Here is a 15,000-nt window from a genome sequence, read left to right as displayed (position 1 = left end):
AACACTATCGAACGCACTCATTCTGTAGACAAGCAGTCATGCGGAACCCGGCACCGGGCGACACCCCGAGCCAACGCTGGGGGATGAATAATGGACGTGACCTCGATCCCATAAAATACGAAATGGAGAGATAAAACCCTTTCATTGCTGTGGACTTTCCCTTTGGACTATTTATGTCCACCGATTACCTTTTGTGTCCGAGTGCTCCACCCAAAAATAACATTGCGAAATAATTATGGGAGCGACACGAACCCCCGGTCATGGCCCCGAGCAACAGAACCACCCGAAATCAAGCTTTGTCTACCCACAATGTAGCGTTTTTCAGACATTTCTCTTTGTGTTGCCTCCATTGAAGTTTCCGTCATATGTGCTTATTGGAAGCCTTTGTTGGATGTTGTCCTATCGGCGGGCGGGGCTGTGGCGAGTATTGCGAGCATGATAATGAGTGAGTTGGCTCAGAAATTAAAGTAAAAAAAAAAAAAAAATGTGGCTGTTGTAAAGGATCCATATAGAAATAGCTTCTGAAAAACAGATTATCTATGAAGAAAATAACTTTTGTCACCAGCCAAGATTTTTCTCTAATGTAACTTGTAGCTGAAGCGAAGATACAAACAGATTTGACTCGCGATGATCAGGAGATAGAAGCATTTATCAATCCTGACAGTGAATTGATGGTCGGTAAATACAGAGACATATGCAGTAAGGTAGCCTGTAGGGAGCAGACTGCAAGTAGAATGAAGGAACAGCACTCACTGCCCGTGACAGACTTGGAAGGGTGAGTCATCTTGATCAAATTACAATACTTAGTACGCCATACTTTCCGATAAGTGTATATTATTACTCTTCCATGCCTTTTAATTTTTTTCTCTTCTTTTTTCTTCATTCCAGTTATTCCCATATTTTCCTCGCTTTGCACTGTCTTGCCTTTCACACACACATAACATTTTCTTATATGTAATAACAGGCACACTGGATGATCAGTGTGTGTACTCGTATGTGTGTGTGTGTGTGTGTGTGTGTGTGTGTGTGTGTGTGTGCGTGCGCGCGCAAGCTCAGAGCGGACGTCCGGCCCTTGGCTACGCCCGCTGCTGCTGCCACCTCCAGCACCCACGCCGCCAAAACAACCTCCTCCTCCACCTCTATCGTCATAACCACAAGCGCCACTAAAGCATCATTACTGTCACACATATCCTAGCATGTATCAGTTTAACAGTCGCTGATTTTATTCTTCACATCATGCTCATTACCACCACGCGTGAAAAAAAAGTTTCGTGTGTTTATCTATCCTTCCTCCCCACGAATATTACTTCATCCTACCGTCTAAAAATAATCGCATGTGAAAACAAACACACACACACATCACACACACACACACACACACACACACACACACACACACACACACACACACACACACACACACACTCAACAGCAGCAGTAACAAAAAAGTTTCCAAACAAAGGACCATGAATGGCCGCCACAAAAATTCAATCGACAGTGACAGACTATAACATCCTTGACATGAATGGGGCGGCGGACGTGACAGTGTGGAGTGTGTTCGTGGCGTCACCCGTGTCATTAAATAATGGTAACTCTGAAACGGGCTCACTGGTTACTCATGCTTAACAGGCATTGATGTCGCCGGCCGCCGCCCTCAGAACTGTGGACGTCTCCAGTCTTGTGGATGCAGCGATTTTCTATGAAGAACACAATGCGCCCACAAAGGAAGCTCGGAAAGGTGGGGCACTATGGGAGTCTCCTCCAAGATTGTGTGTGTGTGTGTGAGGGGAGAGAGAGAGAGAGAGAGAGAGAGAGAGAGAGAGAGAGAGAGAGAGAGAGAGAGAGAGAGAGAGAGAGAGAGAGAGAGAGAGAGAGAGAGAGAGAGAGAGAGAGAGAGAGAATGTAAGGTTATAGTGTTACTTACTCTTAAACGTTTACGCCTTATATACCGCAGTAAAGTTTTAATACTCTAATATAACCTCACAGCTTCTCAGGTGTAACTCACTCTTGGTAAAATAATAACTTTTTTTTTTCAACGACTTAATTACATACACACACACACACACACACACACACATACACACACACACACATACACACACACACACGCACACACACACACACAACGTGATCTAACCGAAGTGCAAGTTGAAGACAGAACATCTGGACAGCATTTGGATGACTTGTCTTTACTCTTGTGTCAAAAATCACGCTTTTTTCGGAATTTCTTGGCAAAACCCGAATTAACCACTTAAGAAGGCTGACCAGCGGGAGAGTGGTGAACGCGGCGTCCTCTGTTCAAGTCCTGCTGGTGGCTCTCAGTTATCGTTCACTCAGACATCATCACTTGAGGCTGCTGTCAGTGGTCTCATCAGTAGTCGCCTTAAATTGCTCATGAATAGTAAGAATGAATGACTTTATGAATAAATCAACAAGTTAAACGGAGAGAGAGAGAGAGAGAGAGAGAGAGAGAGAGAGAGAGAGAGAGAGAGAGAGAGAGAGAGAGAGAGAGAGAGAGAGAGAGAGAGAGAGAGAGAGAGAGAGAGAGAGAGATTCTCGCATGTGGCACTACTGCGGCTTCGGATAAATTAAGAAAAGGAAAGGCTATGGTGAAATGTTGTGGCGGAGGAGACAGCTGGAGGAACGGAAGAGGGACTTGAGCAAGACAAAGGCGGACGCAGACAGTGAGAGACAGAGAGACAGACACTCGCCAGGTGACAGCCACTTAGCCGAGCGCTCGTCACTCTCCCGTCCAGTGGCCCAGTTGGTCAATATTGGCAGCTTGGTGGAGCAACGCCGTCAGAATGTTATCACCAGTCTGATTTTAATTAGTCAGTCAGTCAGTGGGCCAGCCACACTGTTATCTATCCATCCAGCCATCAATCTACCTATCCATCACTTGCGCCTCCTCGGGCAGCATCTCAGAGACTGCCAGAGGACAAGTGCAACGATTATAGAAATCGGGCAAAGTACACAGCTGCAGTATGATCCTCTACGCATTGACGTTTCTTGAACCTTGCCAAAAATGGGAACAAAAAGATATATGTAAAAAAAAAGGCAACACTATTACTTCGGTTATGTCCTGTCAAATGAAGCAGACATCAAGCCGAAGCATTGGGAAAGTGTCGTAAGGCTATTGAAGGGTTGTAGAGCATTTTCCCTGGAGATGAAACGAAGGGAAGGGAAGGGAACACCCGTCACTTGGTCTGACAAGTTTGTTCTCCTGTGGAACTGTCAGTGTGTCGTTGATGTGGAGAAGGAGGGAGGAGGGCAGAGCTAGGGGTAAGGGTAATGAGACGAGGAAGCAAAAGGAGGAGGAGGAGGAAGAGGAGGAGGAGAAGGAGGAGGAGGAGGAGGAGGAAAAAGATACTATTGCTGCTGCTGATGCTCCTGCTGATGTCGCTTAGAATGAAAGTGGAAGAGTAAAGTAGTAGTAGAAGAGGCTGGGAAAAAAAAATGCGAGGGTGATAACGAGGAGAGAGCAGAAAAGGAATGTTAGATAATAAAATATCAGAAATAAAACACCAAAATGGCCGAAAGAAAGAGAAGTAAAGAGGGAGGGTGAAAAGCAGAGGAAGGTGAAGAAAAAAAAAATGAACGAGGAGAGGGTACAAAATGAAAACTGAAACACTGAAAGGTTAGGGGGGAGCATTTAAAGAATGAAAAGGCTGATACAGGATCACAAAGGCGTAGGTGTAGTAGGCACCAGAAAAGTTATTTTATATAAGATTACTTGTTTAAGTAGACCATTATAATTCTTCGGAACTTCATCACAGATAACAACGAGAAAAAAAAAACGAGAGAAACCTTCTTCCACTCCATTTATCCGTCTAGCATACTGGAAAAAAAAAAAAGTAAAGTGAGTAGAACAACTTATAAGTTGGGAATAGCATGGATAAAAATTTAAGACAACAGAAAGAAAAAAAAAATGTCCTTACCCAGAAAGTTATAAATTGCAAATGAAAGAGATGGTACAGATTAGAAAAGAAAGAGAAAGTATCTTTGAGGTTCTGTTGATATGGAATATCTAAGAGTACTGTCAACTGACATACATGGTGGGGGCAAAATGCTATTCATTATTTTCTTGTAATATTGTAACATTGCCTGTTCCGACGCCTGAGTAATTATTAGCCTTATCGTGGCAGGGAAATGCAATCAGTTGCACAGGTATACGTGTATTGGTGAATTCATATCCTATGGACACAATCTGGACTTGTCTCCTTTCATGCAGTCCCAGTGTTTCTCTGACAGAAAATAGACACGGTGACAAGCATGTCCATCTCTCTAATGCGAGAATTAACCAGTATTCTCAGTCATTCATTCCCTTTTCTGGTATACTCTGGAACTCTCTTTTTGCCTCTGTATTTCCTTCTTCCTTCTGCGAACTCTTTCAATTGAGGGAGGTTTCAAGACGTTTATAATCCCTCACTTGATTTTTCCTTTTCAGCAATCATTTTGGAAAGTGGCACGCAAGTGAGTCTTTTTTTTTAATATTTTCGTTGTCCTAGGCAAGTGGCCCTCCTACATTAAAAAAGAAAAAAAAAAAACAGAGCTGTGACCTTGCAACCCGTCAGCTCCGCTAAGGCGTCCTTAACCATGGAGGCGAGATACGTATATAGTTCAACGCCTTCCCTCTTATAGAGAGGTGTCTTTGCCTACAGCGGAACTATATATGCTGATGACAAAGATGATGAGGAGGATGATGATGATGATGATGATGATATGAAAGGTCACAAACTACAATGCGGTCGTATGCTTGTATAGTTATAAAAAAAAAAAAAAAAAACGCCTAACATTTCAGAATGATTTCAGATTCGTTTTAAACAAAAGAAAGAAAAGGAGGATGAGATGAGGACAGTAAACTGAGAGGGAAAACAAAGTAGGAGAGGATGAGGAAGAGCACGAGAGAGGGCGGAGAAAAGTATGGTAAAAAAAAAAAAAAGTACAAGAAGAATGAATTAAAGAAACTGCGTGGATTGTGTCTTATGAAGAAAAGAGCCAAAAATAGGGAGGTTGGTGTTACCTTAGAGGATCGAGGGCGGTGGGCAGGTAGGGGAAGCTGTAGGGGTAGCCGTCCTTCTTGAGGGTCTTGGGCTTCCTTCGAGGCCGGTATTTATAGTCTGGGTAGTCCCTCATGTGCTGCGCCCTGCAGGAATAACCGCCAGGTTTACTTACGAGTATACCGTCAAACCATCATTACCCGTTTATACCATTAGTCTATATTTAGTTTAGTGCAATTTCTAATATTTGAAGGAAAGTAAAAGGAAAAATAATTTGAATATAATGATTTTATTGTTTTATTGTTTTTTCTACACTATATAAATCAAGAATAATGTCATTATAAAATTGTCATGGTTAGCAGACAGCTATTTTCTATTTCTGTTTCTTAATAAGGGAAGATTTCCCTGCACTCTGTCCTTCTCGCTTGTGGCTAGTTGCCCATTTTTTATCACACAATCACTGAAACATAAATAACAATTTGCATGCATGTATATAATAGTAAATCAGCACACAAAACATAACAATAGAAAATAAAGGGAGCTGCAAGAAGCCGTCAGGCCTCCAAGTGGCATGGCCTGTATGAACCGTACCTACTTATTTCCTCATGCAAATAACGACCAAAAAGAAACGAAGACCTTACAGAGGAGGCCAGAAGTGGCAGGAAAGGCAAGGCAAGAGCCACTCATCTGCTGCCGTCTTGGAATCTTTACGACAACATGTCCACCAGCACATGTAGAGTCGTCCCTCCATTCCCGCCGTCCCCTCTCCACCCCGCACCCTGGACACGTGTCACTCCAAAACTTCGGGCTTCACACGATTCTCCCTCCCCAGACTTCATTTTACCTTTATCGTCATTATAATTATATTTAGGTTGGAAAGCTGTCACAAGCACTCCTAGACTTCATAGAACAAGGAATGAAACTCTAATAAATCTGTTGCCATCCTCCCTTGAAAAAAAAAAAAAAAAAAAAACAGAACAAAACAGCGGTACACGAAAGATGTGATGTGACTTATTAGACTTTCATTTTTTGTCCCTGCGGCAGGACCACTATTTAAGTGTTAGGAAGCTTGCTGAATGAGACAGACCAATATAGCTGAACGTGCGACGAGAATATTACACGTTAAAAGCTGTTTATGTATGCCTGTGTAGCATGATCCGGAATAATGGTCATCTTTACATCGTCTCATGACACGTGATCCGTCAACACGAGTACGAGCATCGTTTTCGAGAGAGAGAGAGAGAGAGAGAGAGAGAGAGAGAGAGAGAGAGAGAGAGAGAGAGAGAGAGAGAGAGAGAGAGAGAGAGAGAGAGAGAGAGAGAGAGAGAGAGAGAGAGAGAGAGAGAGAGTACAAACAATAAGAGAGACTAATACAGATTAACACACTGAAAAAAGCCAGATATACCATAATAGACACGTCTAGCTCAAATTGAAATGAACGAATTCAAATGTGTTATGTGTTATGCTCAAGTATGAATAATTTGAGTAGCAATGGGTAAATCTATACTCGTATTGAAAGATAAAACGAATGACTAATGTGTCTTAGACAGCTTCTCCAGTCTCTGTGTGCATTTCCCTTTCTCTGCACCTCTTTCCTCTTTCCTTCTGTAAGGGCATGTTTGTCGGGTCTGGTGAGAAGCTCCCCCCGCAGCGTCAGCCCACTGTCCCTGAGAACCACCCCGCCACCAGTGTAAACAGATTGAACGAAAACAGTTTCTGGGAACGATTGATTATGGACATAATGCGAAACTTTCATTGAATGTTTGTAATGCAGGAGTGTGTATGTAGGTGGCACGTCATGGAAATAATGAAAATTTTATCTGAAGGCGGGATAAATCCTTAGCTACGAGAGGCTGCAGCCAACCTGAGGATTTAAACCTCTGACCAGGAGAAGAGAACAGCGTCTTGGACTTAACCATGACGATTGTCACATCCCAGGACCATTTTAGGCATCTTTGTATTCCCGGTCACCAATTAGGCAAGGCACTTACACGGCTGCTCATTTTTTTTATAGATGGAAGGAGAGGAAGACTTGACGCAGGTATCCCCCGGGACTTCTGACGTCTTATTTCATCTATTCATTTTTTTCCTGAGCTGGGAGTGGAGACGAGGTTTACATGTTTTGTTGACTGGGATCTAAGAAAAGATTGAGAGATTTATAATACCCAACAAATATTAAAGTAGAAAAAAGAAAAGAAAAAAACTTCTCATTTTTAACACACACACACACACACACACACACACACACACAACGTACATGCTGCGCAGACTCAGGTCGCTGGGGACGCCGACAGACGAGTTAAGGGGGGTGTACCTGACCTTCATCCTCCCCAAACTCTTGTATGCCTCCCCAGCGTGGTCCTCCTCCCTCACACACACTCAACAACTCCAGCTGGAGAGTGTGTAGAAAAGGGCGTGCAGGGTCATCCTTGGCCCTGCCTACACCACCTATGATGAAGCCGTGACCACCCTGAGTCTGTCCAGACTATCCACCAGACAACGAGAAGCTCCGGAGAAGTTTGGAAGGGGACTTCTACATCATCCACGCCTCGGACACATGTTGCCGCCTGACGCGCCTCGCTCGGTCCGTGCCACAAGACACCACAACCAGGTAACGCCCCTAAAGGCGCCACGCACGGACCGGTACAGACTCAGCACGATTCCCACCATGGTGAAAGCTATCAATAAATAGTATTTCGTTTCTAGATTATACTTAGCTTTAGGATTATTGTTAAGTATTTCCCCACCCCCTCTGTACATTTTCAGTTTGTAAACTGCCTTAATAATAAACCGTTTATTATTACTGTTATTATTGTTATTGTTATTATTATTACACACAAATTGAGAGACGACATGAATTAAAACGCACCTTTTATAAAGTGAGCATAATAGTGAAAGAAACGTGAATGAACGCCCCATAAGAGCTAAATATTCGATTGACGAGAGGCCTTTGTTCTCCGGCTGTACACCACGAACAATATCCTTCTGTGTAATATTAGTATTATTTCACATCAGTGGTGTGCTTTGGTTTCAGCCTCGTAACTTTAGCCAGCGACCGAAATATGGATGTACGTGGTGCACTCAGCTGTACTCTTAGTTTAACTAGTTGGGTCTGCTCGAGATAGGAGCTTTCACAGTCATAACCGAGCGAAAGAGAAGCGGCGTGATAGTGTTCAGTAACTTTCCTTCAAGTATTTCTCGTTAAAAAGCACAGTGACCGGAGTAAATACCAGCCTGTGTTTTCTCTTGTTTGTTTTTCCTGTATTCCATGCTTGTTATTTTGAGGAATGCTTATTATTTTTGTCATGTGGTGAAACACTGAGCACGCCAAGCACACAAAAAAGTAACGATGACTCCACCTCCGATTGTTAGCTTCTGGTCACTGTAACATTCCCTCCGATCATAACAGGACATATTTTTGCTGCCTCATTAAATCACCTACAAGATGACTATACACTTTTTTTTTTTTATTAATTAGTTTTACCGGTTCGTTAAGAGAAATCAGTAAGAATAAAGCCAGTGCAAGAGTAATAGCAGGAACAGAACAAGGCAGAAATGTTAGCTCTTCCCCGAACAAAGTAGTGAGAAAATTGAGTAATAGCGATACATTATGAATTGTAGATTTTATGATACGATGTTAATATTTATAAAATTAGACCTCACATCATAGAAATGTATGTTTATTATCGATCTATGATGACTAAGGCTAGCGAGAGTTTATCTGTGACTGAAGACTGTCAGTATATTGGAACCGCCGAGCAGGTCCTCGCATTGTTTCCATTGCATTTTGAATTTTTTTCCTTTTTTTCTAGTTTATGTCTCGTATCACTTTATTCATATACCATTAGGTGTAGGTCGTTATGACTTCTTAACTTAATCAGTGAAGAGTAAACACATTTAATATCAGAACTAGTTTCAGTTATTAAATATAAATAATCTTTTAATAGCTTATCGTGGACTGGATAAAGAGATTTCTTATATATTTTAATAAATACATAGCAAGAAAAATGTGCCAATATTTATGTTGGTGATACAAGTAATCTATATAGTGTGCTGCAACTGCACAAATTAAACAAGTTTAGATAAATTATATGTTGTCGTGGCACTTGGTAATGGTGTAGACGGCGAGGGTAGCAGAAGGGAGGAAACCCATGTACATGCAAGAGTCCTATGCTGAACAATTGGAGGTCTAATGCCGAAAGAAATACGCTCTGGTGTGATAGGTGCACATGAAAAATTAGAGGAGCACGACCTAGACAAGCAGGCTAAAGTCTTGATCGCAAGATTTTTTTATTTATTTATTTATTTATTATTATTTTTTTTATGTACGAGGAGCACCGGCCAAGGGCAACAAAAATTGAAAAAAAAAAATAAAAAGCCTACTGAGGTGCCGGTCCCCGTACAGAATCGAAAGCGTTAGTCAAAAATACAGGCTAAGTGGACAACAGTGTTTGACAGGAGCTCTGCTCTGCAAACATCGAGCAATCGGTTGTGTGACCTAGTGCACCGAGATTTGAACACAATATAATGTATAGTGTACCGGATCCGTATATCTATACTCTAATGAATTATGATTATATTATGTTGTCTTAAACGGTGTCAGAGAGCGATGGTGAGGCGTTCATGTTTCCGGTAACAAGACAACCTTGTTACTCAAAATTATGCAAGGTGACGAATCCTTTGGAACTTCATTATAAGCGACATGCTATCCCATCTTGTGAGATCACCCTTAGATTCATCAGCCATGACCGAACATTGTCCTGTAATCATCGTAGATAGGCCGCCTAATACTTAAATAATGTGACAGCGCACGCGGACACTGCTCTAAGAGAGGAAGAGGTAGGTATCAGTCAGGTCTTTGTGTATGGGTAAATCTGACGTTGATTGTCATTCTCCCCTAGTGGCAGAGAGCAGATTGAGAATATCATTACACAACTAACCAGGCAAATCTCGCAGCTCAGGTCCTTGCCTGTTAAAATGTACATGTGTAGCCACCTATGACTTTCCACAGCGTTTTTTTTTTTTTCTCTCAGGCATTCTACCTCCGTCCTTCGACTTCTGTCAGTAGCGCCGACACCTCCAAGCACTCTTAACTCTTATCTACAGCTCCAGCAACAACGGCTGACCTCTTAAGAACGCTAGTCTTTAATTCAAGAACTGTCGCCGCAGAAGAAAGAGGTGTGTGTGGAAGCGGTGGTGGTTAGCAAGAAAGGAGTTGCTTGGGATTAGCAGCAGAATCATACAAGAGCTTGTCAAATAAGATAACGAAGCTTATACACTGTGAAAGCAGGTCGACACGCGGCAGTTTCGGTGTTTGCGAAGCTTTTTCATTTTATAATATTCATTCTTTAGATCCCACAAGATTGGATACTCCCTCCCTGCATCTGTCTCTGCATCTCCTGTCCATATGATTTTCATTCCCTGGCTGGCCATTGCCGCCCTTAGGCTCAGTTCAGGTGTTGGTGTTTTTGTTGATGGAGCTTTATAGGGCAACTGACAGTTTGTCTAGTTATGATAAGGTTTAATTATTTTTTTCCTTATTACTAGTCCTTTTTCTATTACGTGTTACGCTAGCGATAAAACAATTATGATAACAGTTCACACATAATGACGAATTACTTCAACGTTTACAATTCTTTCCCTCGAACTGTGAACAGCAACTTTCCTTCAGCAGTCGGCGGAGAATTATCAGAGACTGGTAGAGACTGGTAACATCGCCAAATAATCTGAGGTCTGACAAAAAACAGCGCATTGTGAAGGAACTCGGCCAAACCGCTGGAAGCCGCCGCCATTACCACCGCCTCCGTCACCACTGGCGTTACCATCACCACCACCACCACCACTACCATCACTAACGTCGCACATTTGGAGCACAAATTGTTTTACTTAACAAGACTGAAGCGGTGCAACAACTAAATATTCCTTTATAATTGTAACCGAATAAAATAAGATTGTGTTACTATGATAGGCTGGCAACTTGTGGCAACTTGCGCAGTTTCTCGGTCTAGATGTGTCGCTTACCCTCACCTGACTACGGAGAAATTCACGTCTTAGCTAGTTAAACAGCAAGTTTACATGTCTACACATCCTCGTGATCTACTCGACATACCTGCTGGACCGTCTGGAACACACTCGTGTAGCACCTCAGCAATTCTTTATCTCCTTGACAACAGACAAGTGTTATAGAAAGCACAGCGGCAGTCACACACACACACACCCCACAACTCCCTCAGCGGCACTGAGCTTCAGTGAGTCGCATCGCTTCATCTTGTTCCGAAGCCGCTCGGTAGTTGCACGATACTTTATTGACTTGAACTACGCATAAAGATCTGTAGAAAGCTAAAATTTTTCCTATGTATGAAGATATGGCTCAGGTTTACGAGAGAAAGAGACTAAATGCGAATGAGACTAAGCAGTGTTAACGTAGTAGTCATTGCGATCTACGAGATGTTGAAGCGTTTCTCAGTTATTAAACACTAAAGCAGATAGCAAAGTTTCCTTAAGATGGAGAATAATCAGATATATTTTCCGTTTACACACACACACACACACACACACACACACACACACAGTATATGTACCCCGCTCAGTTATATGACACGACCTTTTCTGGGATATCAGCGCTATTAATATTTTTAATCCAACGTACCATGTTCCCTGAATCCAATGACCATTACATTACATCTGTTAGCATTTCCTATAAATATGCAAGGCTACATTTGCATAGTTGTTTTGTGCGGCATGAGAATATTTTTGGCGCTTTTCAATAATTTCTTAACAAAACCTATCTTCAGGTCACATGAAGGATTCATAAAGGTTTCATGAGAGAAAAATCACAGATTACAAAACAAACTATAGCAAGTAACTTTTCTGTACATGCTCGTGGGAAAATGTAGGACTAAAATCACCATAACATCATCCGTCACCATCATTATCACTAACATCATCGTTACCGTCACCATCATCATAACAGTCATTATCCTCAATGATTCCCGTTCATGACAATGGCAACACAAAGGTTCTGTAAATAGTGATGCACGTCTAAACACTCACGACCAGGTTCGAGACATTTTCACTTTCATGTAAAACAATTATATTCGCTTTTACTTATGAATACTAAGATCAGACCTGTCCATACTTCTACTGTGATGTGTAAAACGGAATTAATTAATAAACACGTTGAATTTCATACACACATACGGTAATGATAATCAACATTAAGTAAGAATTAGTGTTCATAAAGGTAATAAAGTGTCGCTAAATCGCGTATGATGTTGACGGGAGGAGAATGTGAGGTTGCTCTCTCTCTCTTACATATTTATTTAAGGCAAAGGGACCATACACTCTAGCTGCCCGTGTTCTCTGCACTCATTTCTGTCTCATTAGGCTTCGAGGCCGGTTTATCATATCCCTTAACTCAGCACAAAGGGCCACTGTGACATCAACGTTTTCACAGTTTATTTTACTCAGTTTGTCCCAGGTACCGACTTACCGACCAACCAGAAGGAAGAATCAACAGCTGGGTGAGAAGAGTGCCGACTGTTCCAGGAGTGCCGGCCACTGCATCACGAAGGCGTTGACACTTTTGTAGAGTTTTGTTATATCAGGCTCACTCAATTGCTTATAAAGATGTATGATGTTTATTAAGGATTTTAATATCAGTTAATTTCATTTAGCTGACACTTGGATAAAAAGAGAAAAATGCACGTCTTGTCGAAATACGAGGATGTAGAACATGAATAATTTGTATTTGATTTATATATTACAGTCTACGCTCCCGCCCAGAGAGAGAGAGAGAGAGAGAGAGAGAGAGAGAGAGAGAGAGAGAGAGAGAGAGAGAGAGGGGTGGGGGGGAAGATTGGGTCCTCTCTCAGAGTACATGTTTTTATCTGTACTTATTCATTTATAATCTTACAGTGTATCCTTCAAATCATAACAACTGATTGTCTAACAGAACCTCGGACAGTGGCGCCGCCTTTGGAAGTCTGATAAATACCAGTAATAGGCCACTACCATCACCTTCTATACAATCAAACTGCCAGTACATTATAACCAACCAAACAGATGTAACAACAATTACAGAAATGAGCAACATGCCAAATGCGATATTATACTTTACGAAACAGAATATTTCCTGCAATACTGTCTAGTCTACACTGGCCTCAGAAAAGGCTACTCTGTTACGGCAGCCATGCAAGGAAAAACACCGGAAACAATGTAACCGTTGTTTTCTTTCCGTGCATAAAGCAGGACATAAACACAGGGAAGACACTTACTACAAGGACATGGTGAAAAAAATGTTGGATTTGAATGTAGTGTCATGAATAAAAGATATGTAATGGGTGCAGCCAAGAGAAAGCTGGCCTTTACTAAGGTATCTGCTACAACAACAACTGCTACTGCTACTACTACTACTACTACTACTACTACTACTGCTGCTGCTGCTACTTCTATTACAACAACTTCTACTACTACTTAAGTAGAAACAAAAACAGCAACTACTACTACTGCTACTACTACTACTACTACTACTACTACTACTACTACTGCTACTACTACACTGTTACAACGTCCTGATCTGAATTATGACAAAACAAAACATCCTTACGGCACGCGATATGAATTACGAACTACCTGGAAGTAAGATTTTAAACTAATACATGACAAAAAATATTCAGTGAATCATCGCAACATTTACTAATTAAAATACAAGATAAGCTGCAGGAAGAACATTTCAGAAGAAGCAGCGCACAAAATAAAGTATGGAAAGGCGTTCTGGGAGTATCTTCGTATAGTTCTCAAGTATTGGGCTAATTGCCTCTTAAAATAGGCTTCCACACAGCTCGTCTGGAGACACGTTGGCCCCTTCACAAGTCTAGCAGGAAAAATTAGCTTCGCCATCAGTATTGCTAATGACCCTGCGACCCCCTCTCTACTCCGCCCTCAGAAAAACAAAGAATAAAAAACAAAGCGAAAAAGGGAAGCCAAAAAGGAGCTGTCACAGATTCTTAGCGTCCAGATGAGGTTTTTATGCATGAGGCTCGGAGGAAGGGGAAAAGGTAGGGCGTAAGTGGCAGTTGTTGAGGGCAGTGATAGCATCAATGGTTTTCGATTAGTCAAATTAGCCTGTTAACATCGAGGTAAACGAGGCCCTTTAAGCTGGAAACGATAGACCAAACGAGGTGGTTGAGGCAAGGCGTTCCCGACCAGGAGGAAGGTCACGCTGGAAAAGGCCGAAGCGGTGGATGTCACATCTTAATAATTGCAGACGATCCTGACTTACGGTGAATTAAGGCAAAGGACTCTACTGGCCGCGGCTTCTTCGCTAGGGTGTGTGAGCGTCCCTGAAGAGAGCGGCGCCTCCAAGGTGAAGGAAACGACGGTACTACGGTAGAAACTCCATAGCTTGAAAGTACAAATAGAAAGCTACGTATACGTCAATAAATAGTGCATGGAAAGAAGGTAAGAGTACATGCCTCATACAAGAAAGTGTGTGTGTGTGTCTGTGTGTGTGTGTGTGTGTGCGAGCGCACACGAGCTTAATGTTTGTTCTTCTAATACAATATGCAAATAGCTTTTCTGCCTGTCGGGGTTGCTAAGTGATAAGAAAACTTGGGACGTATGTTTCTGTCACTGCTACTCAGGCAAGCCGGCATCAGGGTCTCTGAAATTTAGTACAAAATACACACAAAGCTTCCGTAGTCTACATGTTAATGACTAACAGATTTTCAATAAAGAAAGGAAGCCTGAGTGAAAATAAAAGAAATCCTTAACAGTCGCTCCTCCGTAGTTGTAGCGCAGGGAATGAATGATCGGAAGCTGAGCGCCGCGCAGATCAATGCTCAACACAAGACGCGTACTGGCGCACGTTCTCCCCGCGTTTATAGGTTAAGTAAGTACTGGGTCGCCGGTGAGGGGTCGCCATCATGGTTTGGATTCTGATCATCCAATATTCAATGTTTTTTTTTTTCTTTTTCAGGAACATTATTATTTGAAGAAT

At 42.0% G+C, this 15,000-nt stretch overlaps 1 protein-coding gene across 1 annotated transcript in view; it reads right to left on the bottom strand.

The window, feature by feature from the left end:
- LOC135098030 (transcription factor SOX-14-like) overlaps positions 1 to 15,000 on the bottom strand; it is a 59,374-nt gene that overhangs the window by 18,016 nt on the left and 26,358 nt on the right. Inside the window, exon 2 of the mRNA XM_064000210.1 lies at positions 5,024 to 5,146. Within this exon, the coding sequence (XP_063856280.1) occupies positions 5,024 to 5,146 (123 nt within the window). The remainder of the gene's footprint in view (positions 1 to 5,023; positions 5,147 to 15,000) is intronic.

The sequence above is a fragment of the Scylla paramamosain genome, chromosome 4, assembly GCF_035594125.1.
Source record: "Scylla paramamosain isolate STU-SP2022 chromosome 4, ASM3559412v1, whole genome shotgun sequence".
Lineage (NCBI taxonomy): Eukaryota > Metazoa > Arthropoda > Malacostraca > Decapoda > Portunidae > Scylla > Scylla paramamosain.
Note: the sequence above shows the minus strand (reverse complement) of the source record. Positions and strands in the feature narration are given on the sequence as shown.